Below are 22,260 nucleotides of genomic sequence, written 5' to 3' on the forward strand. Positions count from 1 at the left end.
TGGGTTCTGTTGAGACCACTTCGATGAGTCAGTTGCCCATCCTCTCTGAGTAATTTTGATAGGCCAGCCTCTCCTGGAAGGGTTACCACTGTTCCATCTTTTCTCAATTTGTGGATAATGGCTCTGTCTGTGGTTTGCTGGAACCTGAATAATTAGAAATGGCTAAACTGAAAGATGTAAATTGGGCTGCTCTTCATGTGTTCTTCAATTTATTTAGTCTACCGTACTTCATGTTGCCAGCAGTGTAGGATTTAGTCAAATGTTGGAAGGAGGACTCAGGACTTAAAGAGAATTAATTCATATCTCAACAAGGGGAAATTACAGTTTCACATAGGTTGGTTTGGATACTTTTGTCCATAGATAAATTAAATCATCATTTGAAAACTGCTTCTTATATTGACTCATATTCTCTTTGACTGAAATTATAATAATTTGTTTTTATCTGCTACATTTAAGATTAAAGGGGAAAAACATTTAAAAAATCTGTAAGGGAAAATAAATAAATACAGCAAAAGACAATAAAAATACTTTTTCACGGCACTGTATCTAGTGATTAACTAAACAAAAAAAAAAGTTTTACAGCAAAACAAAACATGAGAAAAACAGAAAACCTTTAAAGCAGTTTACGCTGCTTCATGTACAAGGTTTCATGTCAGCCCTGTTCTGAATTTCCAATATTCCTGCTCAAATAAATAGCTGCACGACATTCAGGATATTCTTCTAAGTAAAAACATTGCATTTTTGCATGCAGGTGGTCTTTCTTTGAGGTGTATAAAAAATTTTCCCTTCGGTGGATTTGAATGAGTAGATATCATGTTTAAGACAAGTGATGAGGGGAATCACCTACACAACAAAAAAGGCATTTCAGGAAGATCCCAAGCTGTAATGGAATATCTCCTTCAGGGTACAGATGTTGGCATTTTTAACTTGAAAGACAAACCCACTGCAGGAAAGTAGACATTTAGTAAACTTCCCCACACTCACTGCATATTTTACATTTCACTGCTTCTCATTCTTCATTTGCTCCTGGTATTCTTCCCACCTCATGTCTTCCAGTGCAGGTGCACTCCCCTCTGTTTAGAAAGCCAGACCTGTTTTCCAGCTTACTGAGCAGCCTCCCACATTTTTTTATTTTACAGCGAATTCCTTTTTTTTTTTTTTTTTTCATTTTTGCCCACAAAAACAGCTGGAAACTGCTGTGAAACTCACAAAGTAACTGTTTGTCTCATTTCCACCCTTTAATGTATGGATTTTATCAGCACAATGTGAAGGACAATAAAGACTCGGCTTGCCATTTCATTCTCCTACAGGCCATTGAGGGAGTATGGGAGTCATTAGATGAGAGGAAGAGGCAAGGTTAAAGCTAAGTGGGTGCATTTATGATTTCCTGTTGAAGGAAGTGAGTAGCCATCACCCCACCTGTGTCACACACACCAAAAATCTGGCAAACACACCCTGTGATGCCATGTGAGCTCCTTGCCCTGAGTCGCGCACATTTAATTCAGCTGCAGCTCTTCCAGTCACAAACTCTCAGCGTCTGTAAAGTGACGGATCCTGTGCGTCACTGTGCACTAACACAATCATTATGGCTTTCTGTAATCCATAATTAGAGACACGACAACAGACACATGCAAAGAGAAAAGCGAGCTTACACAGTGAGCTGGCCACACACGTGCAAATCGGCGAACTCAGACATGGTGAGATGGCACAGTCTGCTCCATCCTCCTAGAGTTTACCATGCACCTGGCAACCATGGATAGAGCTCTGTGTTCATCTCCCTTCATGGTTATAGTTTCCTTTCAGTAATTCTGCTTACTTGAAAATTATCATTGGGACCTAAAATGCTAATACCTTCACCACTGTCCATTTCTCAAAATAGTAAATGAAGACTTTGTTTAATTTATAAAATGTCACGTGCATTCATGTTTTCCATGAGAATTAGCTAACTTTGTTTTTCAAAGTTTTTTTGTTTTGTTTGTTTTTTTAAGAATAGATAGCTTTGTGTTAATGGTGCAAGCTTTAAGCCAAACGAACAAGTGGAAAATAATGATCTTCGGGTCATTATTTCCGGTGTTTGATATGCTTTTAATCATTTCTTTGATGTTTGTTCAAGTTGGAAAGGTCATCTTGAGTTAATTTATTTGTGCCTATTATTGTTAAGGTGTTGCCATACAGGTTCATTCCTTTAGGTTTCTTACTTATTTTTGTGTTGTGTTTTCTGTGTATTGTAGTTTATAGTCTTAGGTTAGTGTTAGAGTTTTTTCCACAGTAGATGTGTAGTTTTCTTTGTGTCTAGTTAACATCCCTCTGTGCTAATTATACCATCCCTCTGCCTCCCTGTTTTCCAGTCCTCTGCGGCTGTTCCAAATCCCCCTGATTAACTCACCTGCCTTCATTGCCATTCTCCAGCCTTTCCTCTGTACCGTTACTCTGCCAGTGCTCCATACAATATGCTTCCTGTGAATTTTCTACTTATTTTATAATTAAATTAGTATGCTCTTTTCCACAGTTAGTTTCTGCACTTAAAGCATTGCAGAGCTATAACATTAGATATGTACATTTTTACCATTAAGTACCTAAATCTGTATATAATTGAAACAGTAACACCCATATTGTCCACTGTGTTTTCCAGAGCAGTTTTTGATAAGGTGTTAAAGTTTTGACATTTACGAACAATCCAAATCAACTAATATGCTCTTAAGACAAAAATGTTAGTCGAGGCCCAGTCTTTTTCTTTTTTAAATTTTACTGCATGTTGTATAGAAGAGCTCCTCTTTTGCTGGGTGAGCTGGAGAACAGACCCAAAGGATTCCTTTGGAGAGCTTATTTGATAACGAAATATTACCAACTGCTCTGCCTACACAACCTTGTAGAGTCTCAGGGGCACAGAGGGACGTGCTTCAACTGACGTGAGCAACTGGTGATTCAAAAAGATCCACATGAATTATCTGATTCAAAGACATCAGATAACATCTGAATGTATTTTTTCTGACGGCAAAAAACTGCAAAGAAAAGCACAATATTTGTCTAAAAATATCAAATTCTAATCTTGGGCAAGAAAAACGTTCATCTTTACCAAAAAACAAATATCCACACCTGTTAAGCGTATTCATAATCATTGTCTGATGGGATGTTAACCTCTGAATGAGTCAGATCCAAATCTTATCCTGTCATTCCTGCCAGGTATAATTTCCCAGATAAAATGAGTTACCTCAGGGTAGCTTCTGAAAGAGAAATAAATCTATAAGTAAGCCAGACTTTAAAAGAGCTCTCTGAAGTAATGGATTTCCAAGATCTGATTTCTTTCCTTCAAAAGAAATCAGTTTGACTAATTTCAAAAGAAATTAGTCAGGATCTTTTAATCCTGACTAAAAGATGTGTAAAAGTAAAAATGTTGCGAATAAAAGACAAAGCCCGGACTTGACAAAGCCCGGACATACCTAGCACATACCATGTTGCTAGGTATGTGCCAGCATGAGAAATAATAACCTAAAGCAAAAATTAAGTAGTTTCACTCTATCACTATATTAACTAAGATCTATAAAGGTTGCATATAAATTGATATGACTGCTTTTGCTGTTGTTTTTTTAAAATAGTGCAAACATAATGCAAGTGATAGGAGGCGCTCCTTTTGTGTGATGTTCTTCACCAAAAACATTTCCAGCAGTCCACTTTCTCCTTGTAAGTATTTCAGCCAGCTGACAGGTAGGTGAAGGGGAGTCATCAGAATACAAGGTTAACAACCTACTGATGCCTATTTATTGCCTTATTACTATGAGTTTCATTCTCATTTCCTCAACACGCCTCCACTTTAGTTTGAAAACTTCTGAATGATTAGACAAAGATAGTACCCATATTTTTTCTACATACTTTAAATTAAAGGTGTCCAATAAAGATTTTACTACTTCATTTAAGATGAAATACCTACTGATATTTCCTGCAGCAGATTTGTGCAATACACATCACAAGTTTAAATCATGAATCCTTTCTTATTCTTATATATTCACTTGCTTGGTAGCTCTCTGTGTCTTTTTTCTGTAAATGGTAAAGCAAATGGTAAAACTGCCAGGGTTGGGGATGATTTTAGACTTAACCACATTACAACATCACATCCCCTTTAACATTTCAGTTCAAGTTGTTTCCAAAGCTAAAGCAGCTGAAATGTGGGGTCTGCCTCCTTGTTATCCTTTCTCTGTTCTGGTGATTTATTCACTTTGCTGCAGACGCATCATGATCGGACATGTCTTCCATAGATATGGGAAGTTTTATTAACAACTTCAAAGAACAAAACTTCAAAAACTCCAAACTATTCCTTTAAGAACAAAGTCCGGCTGATGATAAAGAGGCTGATTTTTTCTCTTTTTTTTGTGTCTACCCTCTTCTCCCCCCCTTTCCTTTTTCTTCCCCACATCCTTTCTCCACCTCTCCTGCTATCATGTGGACCTAAGACACTTCTACAACACCTCAGGCTCCGGAGCGACAGCAGACATATCTGACGGCTCACATTAGCACAAGTGTCTGTCGGGCACCCTCACACCCCTCAGTCCTATTTGCACTCTTCCGCTCCTCGCCAGGAGGGGATCTCACCCTCGGCACCCCTCTCACTTTTCTCAACTGTCGACTTAAGCTTTGCTTCCCTCAATCCCGAGAGTTCATTGCCACAACACCACCCTAGAGCGCTACACTAATAAGGACACCTGTTAACTAAAATCCCAAAAGGAGCTGGATCATTCCACAAATTGAGTACGAGGCTTATAAACAGGAGAGCATGCCAGGAACTCTGTATTTTTATTCAGTATTTTAAACTGCACTCTCGAAACACGTCAAAGTTTCCACACTCTAAAAGGAGACCAGTGAAGAAAAACAGTAAAAGGAAGGGGCAGACTTTTTTTATGATGTTTGTCCTATAAACAATAAAGACAGTTCGAACTCCTGGGCTGGATTGAGTACCCACAAAAGGGCGATTAGCACATTAGGAAACATCCTGTTCACCAGCAAGTGCTAATGACATCATACCAGCATGATGTATCTGCACCGTAGGCTGTGACCGATCCGAGGGTCAAGAGAGTTTAATACTATAACTTACTCACAGTTAGTGATCATTAACTTTCCTCAGAGGCCGTTTTCAGAGTGTGTCAGTGTGTACAGTCACTAATACATGCCTACGAGTCTAACTGGAAGCAAAAGAAAGTAACCACAGGAAGAAAAGCCTTTACATTGAAGATCTGTGGTCAGGCCAAACTTTTCCGGCTTTGCTGACCTCTTTACCCTCCTTCTCACAGCAGACATCAAAATTGCTTGCCCTCTACACCCATAAACCCCTGTGCTTGGTTCCACCTCATGCTTCACTTGGCACTCTGGACCACAGATTTATACAGGATATATAAACAACCTGGAGCTCTTAGTAATGCATTTAACTGAAAAAAGAATCTCGAAGTGGTACTTTTTTTCTCATTTACTTCAACTGCGTTACGGGTTCTCTGCTTAAATGAATAGTTTGACTTTTTTTTGCTGAAATTTCACCGTCGGATGGGAAGGCAGAGAAGAAAATAAAAACCAGTCTTTTTGCTCGTTATAGATACGTTAAGCTAACAATCCTTAATACAGACAATCTGAACCATTCTGTGGTCATGTGCAGGTACATAAGTAAAGTAGAATAGGTGTTCTAATCAGACTGAAAGCACCGTTTGGAAATAACAACCTTAGAGCAGGTACTAATCATTATACATTATCCCCACATCTCTGTGTTACAAATGTATTTCTAGTGGTCTGATAAAATACTAATTTCTTGTATCATGTTTTCATTAACTACACATGGAATGTCATAATTAAGACATAAAAGCTCGAAAGCATCCGATTCTGGCTAAATTAATTTAAATACTGTGTTTCACTTTATGAAATGAGTTGCTAAAATAAATGCACTTTTGAATAATTAACTTTTTAATTGCACCTGTAAAGGCATTGTCCTTCTAGAGGGTGAACCTCCACCGATATTTAGTTTCATCTACCTTCCCATCTATTCTGACTATTTTCCCTGTCTCTACTGAAAGAAGACATGCCCACAGCATGATGCTGCCACCACCATGGGTGGCAAGAACTGTTCAATGTGATGTACAGTGCCAGTGTTCCTCCACACAGAACTTTACATGTAGGCCAAAAGCTTTAATTTTGGTTTGATCTGACCAGCGGATCTTGTTCCACTTGTTTTCTTTGCTTCCTAAGTCTGGACTTTTTATAACTTTTTTTTTTTCCCCTGACAACGGCTATCGCAAAAACATATATAGTAAAGTTTGTGGTTGCAACTTGACAATACGTAAAAAAAAAAAAAGAAAGATCAAGGTGTAAAAATACTTTTGATGGTGTTGTATTAACATTTGAATCAAAAGATTTGAAATGCATCAGGGCAAGGGATTAGCTTTTTAAATCTTTTTATTTAATTATTATTGTTTATATATTTTTTTGTTAATGTGGATTAAATCTAGACCAGTTAGAAACCTCAGCCAAGTTCTCTCTAAGGCAACTATTTGCATTTTGTAAACATAATCAGGAAGCGGTAAATGTGAGTCATACGAAAAAAAATGGTTATTGCCATGCGAGTGGCATTTCAAAATAAATGTAATTTAGCCTTAACCATGATGTTTTCTACCACTAAGGATACCTTATTATTGCCTGAAGTTAAATTGAGAATAACAAGCGTTTTAAAACGGTTTTCTCACACGACTGCCAACACACTACTTGTAAGGGGGGGGAAAGCTATCTGTATAAAAGCTGACTTTTAGTTCTCAGATATGCATAACCTTTTGGCACTTTGTTGGGCAGCTAATTTAGAGCAAATGTTTTCCTACAGAGGGAATGACCAAAAAACATTAACGGTCACAAAAACTGAAAGATTATTGCAAAACAAATTCAAAATAAATACCTTTTACTTGGTGGTGGGGTGCAACAAATACAAAGATTTTCCTTGTATGAAAACCTGAAGAAGCTTCTCATGAAATCACCAGCATTCTTATATGTAATCAGGCTCTTTCTAATGATGTGAATGCAAACAAATAAACATGGAACTATTTTTTTTTTTTCACATAGGATAATGTTGTTATACTTGTACCTTTCTTTTTCAAAGATCAGGAGGATGATCTTAGGAACTGACTTTTTATTTCGAATAACAGAATATTAAGTTCTTGAATGATCTCTTCTCAGATGAAGATACAAATTATGATTTAATTTTATAATGATCTGAAAATTATTTTGAGTTTAATAATTCTATATCTGAATCTATAGCCCTATCGTTCATGGGACAATTTTTATTGAAGATATGTTCAGGGGTAGAAAGAGCGCTCTATGCACTGATGAGTCACTACAATGTAACTATGTTGATCGTTACTTTATTTTAAAAATAAATAAATAAAACCATGCCTTATATTTATTCGGCAGTGCTGTTTGTCATTTTAAGAACCATAGTTTCTTTCCTGGATGGCTGTAGCTAAACCAGAACAGAGATATCTCTCTCTGTGTGATTTTTTTGTTGACAGAGTGAAAGTTGTAAATATGAGTTGTGGAGTTCACTTTCTATTCAGATTCTTCAGCCACCTTCTCCTTGGTTTGTCAGCTGTCGACCGTCGATGAAAACTGAACCCTGAGAGCAATTCCATTTCACTTTGGGTGCATGATCTAACTCTGCGGTTTCTGAAAGTTTCACTTTCGTCACACGTCAAAAAATAAGAATCCATAAAGGCGCACTCGTTCATCTAGGTTTTACCTTTCAAGATTTGGAATAAACAATCTACAAAAGATTTATTGGTACAACTAAATGTCTGTGTATGTGCGTGTGTGTCGGTGTGTGCACATGTGTGAAAGGAGCAAGACTAAATGATGAAAACTGAAGAAATACATTTTGTAAAAATAATTAAAAAATGCGTTTAAAATAAAATTACAAAAATATTCCTTTTTCCTTTGTTGATCCCCGTTTTGAATCATTTTTAGACATATGTAGCCCTCCCCCACACACTGATCTATTCTGGGTGAGGGTGAACAGCACAATGCTGCTTGGCTAAAACGGCTTTAGATTAGTGAGATTGGCAACAAAGTGACTAGATTTTTATCAGTCTTCATTCTGTTATGCGATATAATGAGCTGCGCAGCAGGAGTGAAGAGAAAAAAGCTTTTGGTGCCAAGCAGCAAGGCATCTCCAAGCACTAATGCCACTTTAACCATCTGCACTTCCTCCCGGATAAAACAACTCAGTCACCACACCGCAGCCATTCAGTTTTACCCCACTCACCCCCTCTTCTCCTCATCCCCTTGTTTTTATGTTCTTTAATTTAGAGGCCACAGGAACCACACCCTCCTCATTGAGCCAAGCCAGCTCCTATTATAGACCTCAGGAAAACTCACATGTCGTGCGCTCGTTGGCAGGAGGGGAAACATTTTAAGATTTTCCTCTGCATCCCAGTGCTGCACCTTGTGTGCACATGATTGGCACTCTGATTTTATCAGCGTGTTGTTTATTTTGGTTCTCACAGCCTATTAACTTTGGTTTTTCACAAATAAATATCTCCAGAGGCAATAGATGGAAAAGGCAGCTGCTCGTTTTTTCCTACGCAAATAGAGGCCAGTCACAGCCAATTCGTATATCATCCTGACACAAATGCAATGTTTCATCACTTGTCATAAAACCGCTTGTATGCCGCCGTTGCTTGACTTTTGCAGGCTTTTATTTAAATGTTGGAGAACTTCTGAGAACTCTGGTCAGCATTATAGGCTTCCGCTAACGCAATTTTCTGTTTGGAGACCTAACACACATTTCATAGTCCAGCTGGTGGCTGGGCAGGATAGGTGGCTCGAAATAGGGTTTTACTGTGTCGAACAGTCACAACTGCTCTGACACGGAGGTTCACAAGCCTTTGCAACCCCACATCCAAGACGCAGACGCTATATGAAGGTAGTAACACAAAATAACGCCCCTTGCACTTTGATGCTTTATTTAACACTCAGCTATCACGAAATTCAATGCATTTTATTAGGATGTCTATTAGCTACTGCAGGGTATTTGAAACCACCAAAGTGTTTCACAGAGCATTAAGTCACCGGTAACCTGAATAGTAAATATCAATTACAATATGACAACAAAATGATTAAACAGGACCAGTTGAAATGAGGAGACAAAAATTGAATACGTATTACAATTAGTAAAATGGAAGGTGGAATATTATGTTCAACTGGAACCAGTAACCAGAGAATGGAGACAATTCTTCAAAGAGTCCCATAATAATCAGTAACTTTAAAAGACAAATTTTGTCAAACAATTGTTTGCTGCAATCATAACTGTAAGTTTATTAGGGTATGTATGAAAAAAAATGTATGGCTGATTTTTGGGGCAAAATATCTTAAGATCAGCCAGACTGAATGATTTACATTTACAGAAATGTTATTTTAGTTCCATTAAGTTTGAGGTATTCTACCACATGAATGCGCTTGAAGCTCAGCTCTTGCCCAGTCTACAAAAGTCTCAAGTCTTTTGTAGCCATTAACATATATTTTTTTCCAAGTTTTCCCAGTTCTCACTTTTACATAACTGATTAGCTCCGACCAATTTTTCAGTCCCTTTTGAAGACACAAAATGATACTGTAACTACCATGTTTCATCATGGGGCTGATTTGCTCAGAGTGACGTTTGTTTTTTACCAATCATCCTTCGCATTTAGACCGTCTATCACATAAATGACATTGAGGTTTTTGTGTGTAACATAAAAGAATGCGAAAAAGGTCAGTGAATACTTTTCAAGGCACTTTAAAGACATCAAAAAAATGTATTCTCTTTGTATTTCCTCTTTTTTGTCTTCATCTATGGTTCCCACTTCATTCCTCATGTCACCTCTGCCCTACCAGTGCCCCAGTACCAAGCAAAGAGCGCTATATTTGTTATTGCAGCAGTGGAGCTATTGGTCCCAGGATCTCTGGCTGTGCTCTGGCCTACATCTGCCCTCTGAGCTTCACTGCTTGGTACTCGTCGTCAGAGGAGTGCAGGGGAGTCTTAGATGCTGCTGTTCTCTGATAAGTCCTGGCCAAAGTAGCCCAGACGATAAAATAAAAGGGGCTATGTGGGTGGAATTAATATTTATTCTAATATTAAGTGCATTATCTAGCTCCATTTTTTTCCCCCCACAAATAATTAGAGATCCAAATTATCCTGATTGCTGTGAGGGCTTGGGGCTACAGTAAGAGAAAATCAAGACTTAGAAAAAAAGAGTGAGCTTAGCAGAAAAAAAAAAAAAAAAAACTCAGATGAGCCCAGCATTCCTGGCAGAGAAGCAGGTCATTCCATCATTGAAGCAGAGCAAGAACGCCCGCTGCTTTGTACATCTGTGCTTTTTGACCACTGGCCACATTATCAAGTCCCACCCGCAGCGTGTTTCATCATCTCTCCCAGCAAGTGCCTTGACTTGGCCGAGCACACTCAGGCTGTGTACCACCAGATGTCATTCTGGGTTGCCTGGGTTCAACAGGTGAGTTTGCAAAGTCATAAATGGGAAACTAAAAAAGAGTGATATTTCTGGATAGCGCGGTGTGGACTTTGTAGAGACGCCTGAAACTCATGCAGGCTGAGATTCTTTTGATTGTGTTTTTTGGTACTCAGTGCCTAAAAAAGTATTCACACTGCTTCGAGTTTTTATCAAGTTACAAATGCAACTTGAATGTGATTTTGGGATTTTATGCAATAGTCCAACTCAAAGTACCTAATTGTGAAGTTTAGGGGAAATGACACATAGTTTACTTTTTTTTTTTCCTAAAAGAAAAATCGAAAAAGTTCAATGTGATGTATTTGAATCCAGCCATAAAATCGAATGCAACCAAAACTACAATAGAGTTTACCTGTATAAACTTCAGAATACATTTAGGTGTTCTTTGAAGACCTCAGAGAATAGTTAGAGAATAAACAGTGTCATAGAGACTAACAAAAACATCAAACAGGTCTGGGATGAGGGTTTGGAGAAGCTTAAAGCAGGATTAAGCAACAGCCCAAGAATTGAGTCATTAGAATCCGTGAGATCACTGAGCACCATTCAAGCTATTGTACAAAAATGGAAAGCGTGTGGCACATCTGGAAACCTAACAAGACATAGCCTTTCACCTAAAACAACTGAGCATCAGTCAAAGAGGCAGCCCTGGAGGAGCTGCAGAGATCTCGCCTGAGAGGGAAAATTAGTTGACAGAACAAACATTAGTCACGTCACAAATCTGAGAGTGGCAAGAATCTCATTACCCCACAAACCAGGTGGTGGCTGCATTATGCAGGGGGCGACGTGGTTTCATCGGGGAAAAAGAAGCGTGTCAAAGTGGATGAGAAGATGCCCTAAGAAGCTTAATACAGGACAGTCCTGGAAAAACAAAATGTCTAGAAGCTGCGAAAGACTTGAGGCAGAGGTGGCGCTTTACCTCAGCAGGGCAGTGGCTCTAAGAATACAGCCTGAGCTTCAATGGAATGGTTTGGTTCAAAGTTTACCCAAAACTAAATATGACTTACGGGAAGTCCTTAAATACTGGATCACAGTATGACTGTGGATGTACCCAGTAGTACTTCTGGATATACCCAATTTGACAAAAAAAAAAAAAACATATCCCAAGAGCATGCAGCTGTATATCCACAACAGACGTTGATACATTAAATCAAATCCTGTATGAGTAACTACCTGACGGGAAGACCGGGCTGTCTGTACCAGCTGCAGCATTTCTCTGCTTCTGCACACTCCCTGTCCAGCAGCAATGAAAAACATGCCTTCAATAACACTAATTGGCTGCAGAGATGTTGCTTTTGACCACATAAAACCAAGCGCACATTTCTCTGCACTTGTACGCAGGCGTGCACATGCGTGTGTTTCGACTCCCCCGGGAGAGTACACTCAAATGACTACATAAATCTGGAAGAGGACGAAAGGCAAACAAACACTGTCAAGGACAGGTTCCATGCACAGAGTTTAAAAACGTGGCCTTCAGCACACATTGATTTTTTTTTTCTATTGTCCACATGTGAAAGACTGCATCAGACATATTTTGAGAAGCCTTTTTGGTTTAGAGTCAGAAAGACAATGATTTATCCGCTTTTAAACAAGCCGACGACAATCGATGGCATGATTTAAGGAAGAAAACTTTCTTTTTTTTTGCTTGAATTTACAAAGAGATACAGAGAAAAAGAGGTACAAACAGTCAGAAAAAGTGTGTGTTCATGAGCTTATGTGTGTGAGAAGAGAGGTGGGGAGTGGAAAAACATACAAAAGAACTCGAGAAAGCGTTGAAATGTTTTATGTCTGGAAGCACAGGAGGTGTAAACCTCTGGAGGTGAAGGCTAGATCAGGAGGTTGAAGACTAAACACCAGAAAACACTGCAGGGACCGTATGATAACTAACTAATTAAAACTCAGAGGCCGGCACCGCCAATCAATACGGCTCGTTTCAGGAGGGTGGTGTGGGGATATCTGGTGTCAGATTGTCGTGTGTGCGTGTGTTTGTGCGTGTGTGTGTGTGTGTGTGTGTGTGTGTGTGAAAACAGCTTGGACACTGGGCCAGGCGTGCTGGTGGAGGGTGAGTCGAGGGGACTTGTTGGACTCTGAAAAGATAAAGTTTCTCTGCACAGCTGCTTTGGCCCACAGACAGAGAGAAACATCTGTATTAACCTCAGCACCACAGGCAGCACACTGTTGAGAGGAATGCAAGGCACAACAGAGAGAAGGGTGGGGAGAGGATGAAGGAGAGATATGAGCTTGTTGCTAAAAATTATATTGAAGCTCTTCACGAGAAAAAAAGAAAAAAAAAAAAGATTAGAGCCTGATTAACTGTGAAACAAGAGCCGAGCTTTTCCGATGTTACAACAGAATGACTCAACTGCTTCTGAGTTTGTAGTAAGAGAGCGAGCTGGTGACAGAGTTCTGTCCGAAATCCAAAGCCTCTAAATTTTTTAAACTAATTTACCAGTTTGACATTTCTTACTGCCTGCTGTTCACAATGTTGCCTCTAAGCCACAAAATAACACTGAAAAGAACTCGAAGAGATGGGTGCAGTAAACGGGCCAGGGCCAGGGCCAGCTGGTGCCCGATCAGGTCACAAAGGTAACACGGAGAACCTCTGCCTCCTCTCATTACTTGGTTTGTACATGAGCATGACATTAGCACGCCTCGGTTCTGTGAAAGTGGAACTGGCAACATGATAAGTTTGAGACAACACGAGTAGTGGAGCAAAGAGAGTGGAAAAAATTCCAGCAGAACTTTATTTGTTTACTGTTTTTCAACCTGAGCGATGAATCCCATCTGGCGCAGATTAACAGCAGCAGAACACTGAACAATTAAAATATGCTCTAGTAGCACGATCGCCAGTGGTTTGATATTTATTTGCACTTTTACACGTTTCCCCTCTGCAGCCTCAACAACCTTCTCAGTCAAGACAGTCTGACATTTCTGGATGAGTCAGTGAACATGGGCTAATATCCTTTGTAATAGCCTTTGTCACATTTTGAAACATGAAACTCGAACTTCAAATATATTTAATGGTGTGGAATTGATACGTGATTTTAAATTGCTCACAATTAAAAATTCTGAAGAGTGACGTGCAATTGGATTCAGACCTTTTGCTCTAAATCCCACCAGGACAAATAGGAAGGCACCTAATTAGTACAATTCAACATCTGTGATTTAATCTCAGTGTAGGTCCAGCTGCTATATGAAGGTTTCACTGGTTTATCGGTGAACAGTAAAAATGGATCATGAAGACCAAGGAACACACCAAGTGTAAAGCAGAGGCTACCGAACAATAAGCTCTGAACATCCCAGAGCACCGCTCAATCCAATCCATCAGCCAGTAATGGAAAGTGTATAACCGAACCAGAACACTGCTAAGACATCATTTACCATCTAAACTGTCAGGCAAAGAAGACATGAACCAGAGAAGCAGCTAAGATGTCTATGGTCACTCTGCAGGCTCTGTAAACCTCTGCTGCTCTGGTGGGAGAAACTGTCAGCAGGGCAACTACTACATGCTACAGGTCTATCCTGTACGGAAAAGTGGCGTGAATAAAGTTGTGGTCGAAAGGAATCAACAAGAAGTCAAATGTGCAATTTTTAATATGCCATGTACGTGGATCTTATTAGATGAGAGCAAAATGTATCTTTGCTAGTGCACATTGATCTGAACAAACCATGCACACCATGAAATAATGGTGGCGGCTGAATCATGCTGTGGGTAAGCTGTCTTGTTTTTTTGTTTTTTTTAGCAGGGATAGAAAAACAAGTTCATGATGATAGGTTAAGGTTAATGGAGTCAAGCAGAAGCCAAAACCTGAAAAAAAAAAAAAAAAACCTTTAGAGGCTGCAGAAAATTTGAGACCAGACATGGAGGTTCACCACCTCAGCAGGAAGGTACAAAGCTACCAATTCTCTGTAGCTCTGGCTGCAGAGTTACAGAGTTTAGATCAAAGCGTATCCGTATGTTGGAATTACCAATTTAAAATCCAGATCTAAATCCAATTGAGAGCCACCGACGAGACTTGAAAGCTGATGTTCAAAGATGCTCTCTCCTTTTAATCTGGCTGGAATTGAGCCATTTTCCAAAGATAAATATGCAAACAGAGACATGTAGCACTGATAGAGATTTAGCAGCTGAAATTCAAATCACAAATGAATGCCACACTTTTATTTTGCTATTACTTTGCACTACTTTGTGATTATCTATCTCAGCAGCTAATAAAAAAATGGGAGAAGGGGTGTAAATACTTCTCCTACTAATGCAGATAAACTGAATAAGAGTGTAAATCCAGCATTAAGGCTCAACATAAAGCAGAATTTATATAAGGAAGTACAATCTATTGTCAAATAAACCTATATGATCACTGCAGCACATAGTACGGTAATATTTTCTCACTACATAAAGACAAAACAAGAATAAATGAATTTAGGAGAAATAAAGAAAGTGAACCCAAAAATATATTTTAAAAATTTACCATAAGCTGTGTGGGTCTGGAGACCAACCAATATGAGTAGCATTACCATACCCACCCTCAAATTATGTGATATAAATATTTATGTGCTGCAATGTGTTTCTTTTGCTGTTAAAAGATCCAATGCTATAAATGTAATTTTAGGAAACATCAAATCATAAAGCTTTAACTCTGTAAGTTGGAGCCTTGGAGCTTCAGGCTGGATGTGAGAGTTTGGATAATTCTGAATATATAAAAAAAAAAAAAAAAAAAAAATCACTACTTTTTTATTTTTGAGGATAGAAAACAAGGTGAAAAGTCTTGCCTTCATCTTCAGTCAAATAACAAAAATACTGGGACGTCCTGGCTGTGTTAGTTCTCTGATTTACTGCAAGGTTGTGTCATTCCAACTTTCGGTCACAGTTATAGTCCATGTGGGGTTGCATGAGAAGAGGGAAAACAAGGAAGCTGTGACTAACATACCTCGTGATAACATCTTACTGTAAAGGGTCTGATCCCCACTCCCTCCCTCACACACTCGCACACACGCACACACGTGCAGACACAGGTGATGAGCTGGCTGCTCTTTTAGTCATGCAGACAGCAGACGTTCAATAGCAAGTTTCCTCTGATTAAAAAGACCTTAATGGGATTATTGCAAGCTATGCTGAGTGATTGTTTTTACTCCAATGGGACGAGAAGGACTGGTGTGCATCAGTTCAACATAAGCTGAACTTTACAGGCCAAAGCTGTTGCCAAAAGCCACGGAAGTCGCGGTTTGTTAAGGAGGAAATGCTTTAACAGACAGTGGCCGAGGGCTAATGCTACCAGAGACCAAAAGCACAACCGTAAATAATCAGTGCAGGTAGACAGACAGGATCATTTTGTGTGGTCAGCTTCAGAGACTTGAGTGTTGGGTTAACTTGCTGCATGATCGTGTCTGGCTCACACCCAGTGCCTGGGTGACCTGTGTTTGCATGTAGCAGTGTGAATTCTGAATGCATGCTGTAAGTCATTTACACAGCTGGGCTTTTAAACTCCAGTGACTCAATACAGGACGTCCCTGGCCTGGGGTCTGTCCCAAAAAACCCACACACACCCTCAGCTGGCTCCTCTGGACTCACAACAGAGCTCCAAGAAGCAAAAACAAAGCGAGTTGAGAAGGATTAGCCAAAAAATTCATATTAAGTCATTTAGTGGCTCCTTCAGCGAATCACTCCGCGACTTCTATATGGGCTCTAACAAAGACGGAGGTCAATGTATGAAAATGGGCCTTTGCTGCAACCAGGGTGCAAAGTCTGACTTGTATGCGTTGGCTTTACAGATGCAGAGTCATGCAGCAGTTTGAGGAGTGTTTTTTTTTAAATAAAAACTGTGCCTGTTTAGCTCTCAGACAACCTAAATGAGAAAACAAAAGCCGCAAAGTGCAAATGTGGAAACGAAGGAATTTAGAGAGGAAACACAGTCAGTTTAATTGCCATCACTTTCTTTTCTCTCTCCTTCTCCCTTAACTTTTTCCTCCTTCTCTCAAGTGAAACGTAATGAAACAATGAAATAAAGGCCTTCCACAAACGCAAAATTTAGCAAAAAGGAAAAAAAAAAAAAAAAAAACACTGATATTTGCAGCATGTGACAGAATGTCATCACAAATACCCTCTTTGTGTCCAAATGAGAGACATGAACATGTGCCTTAAAGGGTCCATCTGGCCAAAGGTCATTTAAAATGAGATTATCTGCAAGATATAAAAGCAGAAGTGTGACTTTCCTTCTGCTACTTTTTAACATATATTCAATAAAACAGTTTCCCCTTTTTCAGGTGGAAGCCATCTTTCAGAAGCCCTAAAAGTGGGTTTATCTCTTGTCTTTTCGGCTCCAAAGCCCTCCGCTCCGCTACCCCTTGAGGCTGCTGCAGCGTTGCCTCTTGACTTTGTGAGTTTATGTGGTCAAATCCATCTGTGCTGCAGCCTGTTGAAAATAGTCACAATACATCAGCTCCCACAGTAATTACACATTGCAGTGAAGGGAGCCAGTGTCACCTCCCTCTGTCTTGCCAAGATACTTACACAATGGTCTTTCCAGGATTGAAAGCAAGTAGAGATCCATATATATATATATATATATATATAAAAGTAGTTAGAGCTGATAAGTAGATATGTGGAGGTAAATAAAGGGAAGTCCTGAAATAAAATCTGTTAAAGGCAGCAAAACACCTGAGAATGGAGCAGATATATTAAATCTTAACGCAGGACAACAACCATGATTACATACAATAGAGCACATCAGATCAGTACATAATGAGGTGTCAAAGTGGACCAGTCAAAGCCCAAATGCCCAACTGAGTATCTGTGGTAAAACATGAAAAGATGTTCGCAGATGCCTCACTTCCAATCTGACAGAGTTTAGGAGGAATGAGCAACAGTTTCAATCAGATGTGCTCCAGACTGACTACAACAGCTACAGCTAAAGGTTGTTCTTCAAAAAAATAAATAAATAAACTCAGAGAACCTGCACACAAATGCATGCCGCATTTCACAGATTTTTATTTGTAATATTTCAGAAACCTGTTAGTTTTTCTTCCACAATTATTCACTACATTGTGTATCCCCATGCAATAAAATCTGATTGAAATAAACTGAAGTCCATGCCTGAACGGGGCAATACGAGGTAAAGCACTGCACATAAAACAAAAACAAAACAAAGCACAAAAAACTAATCACCGATGTGAAGTGCATGCTACAAAGTCACAACTCAGTCATTTGCAAACAGCTGAAATCGCTGCTGACTGGCATTATTCTGATATCTCTGCTTCTACAGGGATGTCTCCAGATTAGAGTGAAAGGAGGACCTGGTGGTGCACTTTGAACCCCTTCCTTTGTTGACTCATTCTTCAGATAAGGCCTGGCTGACATATTAGCTGCGAGCTGCTCCCTCATCCGCAACTAAAGCACCTGAAAATTATAGTTCCTCTCAGCTGTTTAACAAAGGGGTTCAGTGGAATTTGACTCTCCTGGTATTAGCTGGGAAACTGCGCTTTTGGTTTTATAAACACAGTTATTGTGCGCGCGCGCACAGGTGTTGCAAAGGGAGAGTTGATAAGCTGCTATTACAGATGGCACGGCATGAAAAATGACCCTAATGCTGTTCTCACACATTTCAAGATAAATGAAAAGCAGACGCAACTTGGAAAAGTATATATGTATACTTTTTTGGTTGCTATGTTGTTTTTGTTTTTTTTAATGTAAGAAAAGAGACTGATGAAGACTTGAATAAATAAAGAAGCTTACCTAAATTCACAAAGCTCATGACCATGTCAGCGTCATTCAAGAAGTTGTTGTCTTGCAGGCTGGCAATCGGTGGGCCTTGTGTCGTGAAAATGGGTTTGTAAGGGTAAGAGTATCTCGTCTCGTCCCCATCCGTGGACATGGCGTTGTACAGGTCCAGCATGAACATCGGGGCAGCGTTGTGCTTCCCGTGGAGGTGAGGTCGCGGCCGGTGCGGCAGCCCCAAGATCGACAGGATCTCCCGCTGCATCTCCTTGCGCTCCTGGCTCTTCAGCCGGCGGTGGATAAAACTTGAGTGGAACTCATTGTCCAAGGTGAAGTTCGTAAAGGTTGTGTCCGCCAGCACGCAGTAGCTCCACACCAAGAGCAAAACGGGCGCACGCCTGTCCAGAATATGTGCCATTGCGCTTCTCCGTGCGTAATTGCGCCAATATCGGGGTCGCCGAAACTCAGAAAAAAATATATGTGGAACTCTTAACAGCAAGGCAGCCCTGTAATCAATATCCAAAAATCACTTACAGGCCCTCATGTTGAGGGGAACCATTCTAAGTGATTCATCAAGTCAGCGGAAAAAGTCCTTTAATAAATCACTTTTCTGGATGGATTGAAGTAGCGTGCGCCTCGATCCTCATTCAAAACCTTGCGGTCAAAAGTTACCAACTGCGGTGCAGCATGCAACTGCGGAGAGGAGACTGCGAGCCCATGCATTTCACTAAACAAGTTGTAAGGAGGCGCTGAGCGCTGGGAGGAGTACGAGAAGGAGGGAAAGAAGGACGAAGAGGGCGCATATGCTCTCTCTCTCTCTCTCTCTCTCTCTCTCTCTCTCTCTCTGAAAGGAGAGCGAGTTTTGCTTTGTTGCCAGTTGGAAAAGATCTCCAAACGACACGTGCAAAATACAAAACGAAGTGAATATGGGGTGTGTATTACGGCGCTTCAGTATGAGTTGTTACATTTAAAGCCCTTTCGTTTGCGAGGATTCACTGACGACAATAAAACTGGTGATTTCAGTTAAGGCTTAGAAAGCACACATCATTGAAAAGAGTAATAATTTTTCGTGTTTTCGTCAGGGATCACTTCAATACCGTGGGAGCCGTTGCAACATGCAGTTGCTGCGCTGCCTAATCTGCAGGTGCACTGTCTGAATACAAGGGGTCATGTGGGTCTGAGCCCAGGCTTTATAGTCTGTTGTTCTTTGATGTCAAAAAGGCACAGATACAGTCAGAGCCAGCCCCAGGGTATAAGTAAAATTTGCGGCTGCTTAGGGCCAAACTGCAAGCATGGGAACCTCAAAAGAATTCATACAGGAGAGTTTACAGTAACAAGGCAGTAGGTATGCAGATATACCGGTATAAGTATACAGACTTTAAACCAATTTCCCATTTTCTTTGCAAATATTGTGTTATTGTAAGTTTGTCATAACGCTGTGGTAAATTAAACAATCGTGGTGCATCATGTTTGTGCTCAGAAGTTGGATTTTTTTTTTTATGTTTCTGTTGGAAACGTATCAACAATGCCAGTTGAAGTTGGAATTCTCACGGGGAAATTTGGAGGTCAGCAAGCAGTCCAGAGTTCACTATCCAATATGGCTACTGCTCTGCTTTAACGTTGTTAAAGTTAAAAATTTAAACTGCTTTTTAGCGATTCTGATGGTTTGCACCTTCTATTTGTGATCATTTTCCTTTCTTGAATATTTTGAATATTGCAATCCACTTTATGAAGTGTCTGGGCATCCCAGACTTAATTTCAAAAATCTTATAAATGTCTACATGGTCTTGATTCTCAGTACTTTTATGATTTACACCAGACTTGTCTTCTTTTGTGAGCTCTTTCAACAGCCAGTCAGCTGCTGATAGTTGTCCCAAAGACTAGGCAGAAACTTAGAGAAGATCAAACCGTTTTTGTTATGACTCCTTTGGAGTATATTGCCTTTAACTATTAGACAGGCCTCAGGTTCTAAGTCTCTTTTAAAAATCTTTCTTCATTAGGTTTTGACCCAGCATGAGCTGACATGTTATTTTTATTGCTTTTTTTTATTTTACGTAAGTGTTTTAATGTGACTGTTATAATGTGTGTATTTTGTCTGGATTTGTTTTTCTGTTATTTAGAATATAATAACATGCTCAATAACTGAGGCGTGGATTTCTGCAGCACCTCCATGGTTACCTTTTGGTTGCTTCTTACGCGCTCTCCTCTCCTGACCTTTTGGCTCAAGTGAACAGCCACGTCTAGGTAGCTTTGCAGCTATGCCAAATTTCCATTTTTAGATGATAGATTGAGCAGTGCTGTGTGAACTTTTCAAAACTAAGTAATTCTTTTCTTTAAAGCTAACTTTTCTTAAACCTTATCCACAACTTTCTTCTTGACTCTCATGCTGTTTTCTTTGGTGTTCACGATGCTGTTTGTTCAGTAATGTTTTCCAACGATTAAACGGAGCAGCTTTAAAGTGTGTTTAGGTGGGCTCTGATTAGTGATCACTGGACGTTACTTTTGAAGACTTCTGCTTGTACTAGTCTTTATTAAGGGATATGATAGTAACAATGGCAAAAACACATGCACAACACACCTCTCACATTTTTGTGAAAAAAAAAAAATGAATTCAGTGAAAATGTGCTGGACTTTTGCATAAAAACCCCAAAACACATCATTTGTTAAATGACAAAATTAGAAAAAAAAAAAAAAAAGTTTAAAGAATGGGAATTGCAATGCAGTATAACCCCACGACTATTCTTGTCTTTAAAAGCATTCCTTTCTGCTTTTTTCAGTTACATTGTTTAAAACACCTCACATTTTGCAACTGCTTTTTCTGTACACCAGATTCCATTTGATTTTAGCAGGCCTCTCAGTGGGGACTTGTAAACATTTCTATCCGGTGCTCAGACAGATCCAGCTAATGGCTGCAGGTGTTTACAATACAGCAGCTTCTGACTGGGACCATAAAAAGGGGTTTGAATGAAAATCCACATCTTCCACTCTTCATCACTTTCTTTCAGTGTGTGATTCTTGGTGCTTTATTTCCTATGCTGCAGGGTTGGCGAGGTCAAATCCCCTCCAAAAGCTCCTCAGTTTGTGCCCATAGAGGGGCAGACAAACCTGGACAGCACAAAAGGAACAGACCCCCTTTTGTTTAGTCCTTCGTGAGCCCGGTGACAGTCCCTGTAAACAGTGGGCACAAGCTGAGGCCAACCAGGGTGAGCTGCACTGAGGGGCCTTTGACAAGGGGAATTAAGGCAGAAAAGCAGAACAAACCATGTTTGAAAGCTCTGTCGCCGAAACGCATCAGATAAAGCTGTTGAAAGAATGGCCATGATTTTCCTTGAGTAAATCACACTGAATGAAGGAACCAGGATTAACAAAGATACGGAGTGATGTCGGAGCCGCCACCTTAACGCGATTAAATGACTCGCGCCAAAAATTTCAGCTACATTGATGAACGTGAGGAGACAATGTCAGGACAAGCTGTGAAGCTTTTAAAAATAATATTTCTTCATCCTAAATGCTTTTTTTCAAGCTGGTGGCTTAGGGTTAGGCTTAGTCAATCTGTCTTCATAAATCACAATTTTGAACTAAATATGTACCTCTATCTTTAATTTCGACTCCAAGGGTGGACAACAACAACAACAACAACAACAAAAAAGTCTTCTGCTTCTTTTTTTTTTTTTTTTTTTTTTTTTCAATTAAGCCCTTTGTCAGGATGAAATAAAAAATAGCAGTATGGTCCATTTAGACCACATAATATTGTTACTGTCCAAAAGATGCTAATTACTAACAGTGAAATCTAACATGATCTGCTGAACTTTGGTTTTCTGTTTTGCTGCCTTCTGTTTGTTCTATATTTTTCAGTGGATTTCTGTGTTTCATCAAGTTATTTATTTCCTGCTCACCCATATTCAGTTAATGTCTGAGTTTCTTCTCTTGATCTGCTTCTGCGTTGCTTCTGTGTGATCTCCAGTCAGCTCGCTCAGTTTACTCCTGTTCATTATCTGCCATAGCTGCTGCACATCAGTTAGTCACGCATCTCTT

At 39.7% G+C, this 22,260-nt stretch overlaps 1 protein-coding gene across 1 annotated transcript in view; it reads right to left on the bottom strand.

Moving 5' to 3' along the window:
* The window catches only part of bmp7b (bone morphogenetic protein 7b), a 30,237-nt gene extending 11,280 nt beyond the window's left edge, over positions 1-18,957 (bottom strand). The window contains exon 1 of the mRNA XM_014968799.2: positions 18,244-18,957. Within this exon, the coding sequence (XP_014824285.1) occupies positions 18,244-18,643 (400 nt within the window). The 5' untranslated portion in view covers positions 18,644-18,957. The remainder of the gene's footprint in view (positions 1-18,243) is intronic.
* Between the last annotated feature and the right edge of the window lie 3,303 nt (positions 18,958-22,260).

The sequence above is a fragment of the Poecilia mexicana genome, unplaced genomic scaffold (assembly GCF_051168715.1).
Source record: "Poecilia mexicana isolate PSO_F unplaced genomic scaffold, ASM5116871v1 scaffold_7, whole genome shotgun sequence".
Lineage (NCBI taxonomy): Eukaryota > Metazoa > Chordata > Actinopteri > Cyprinodontiformes > Poeciliidae > Poecilia > Poecilia mexicana.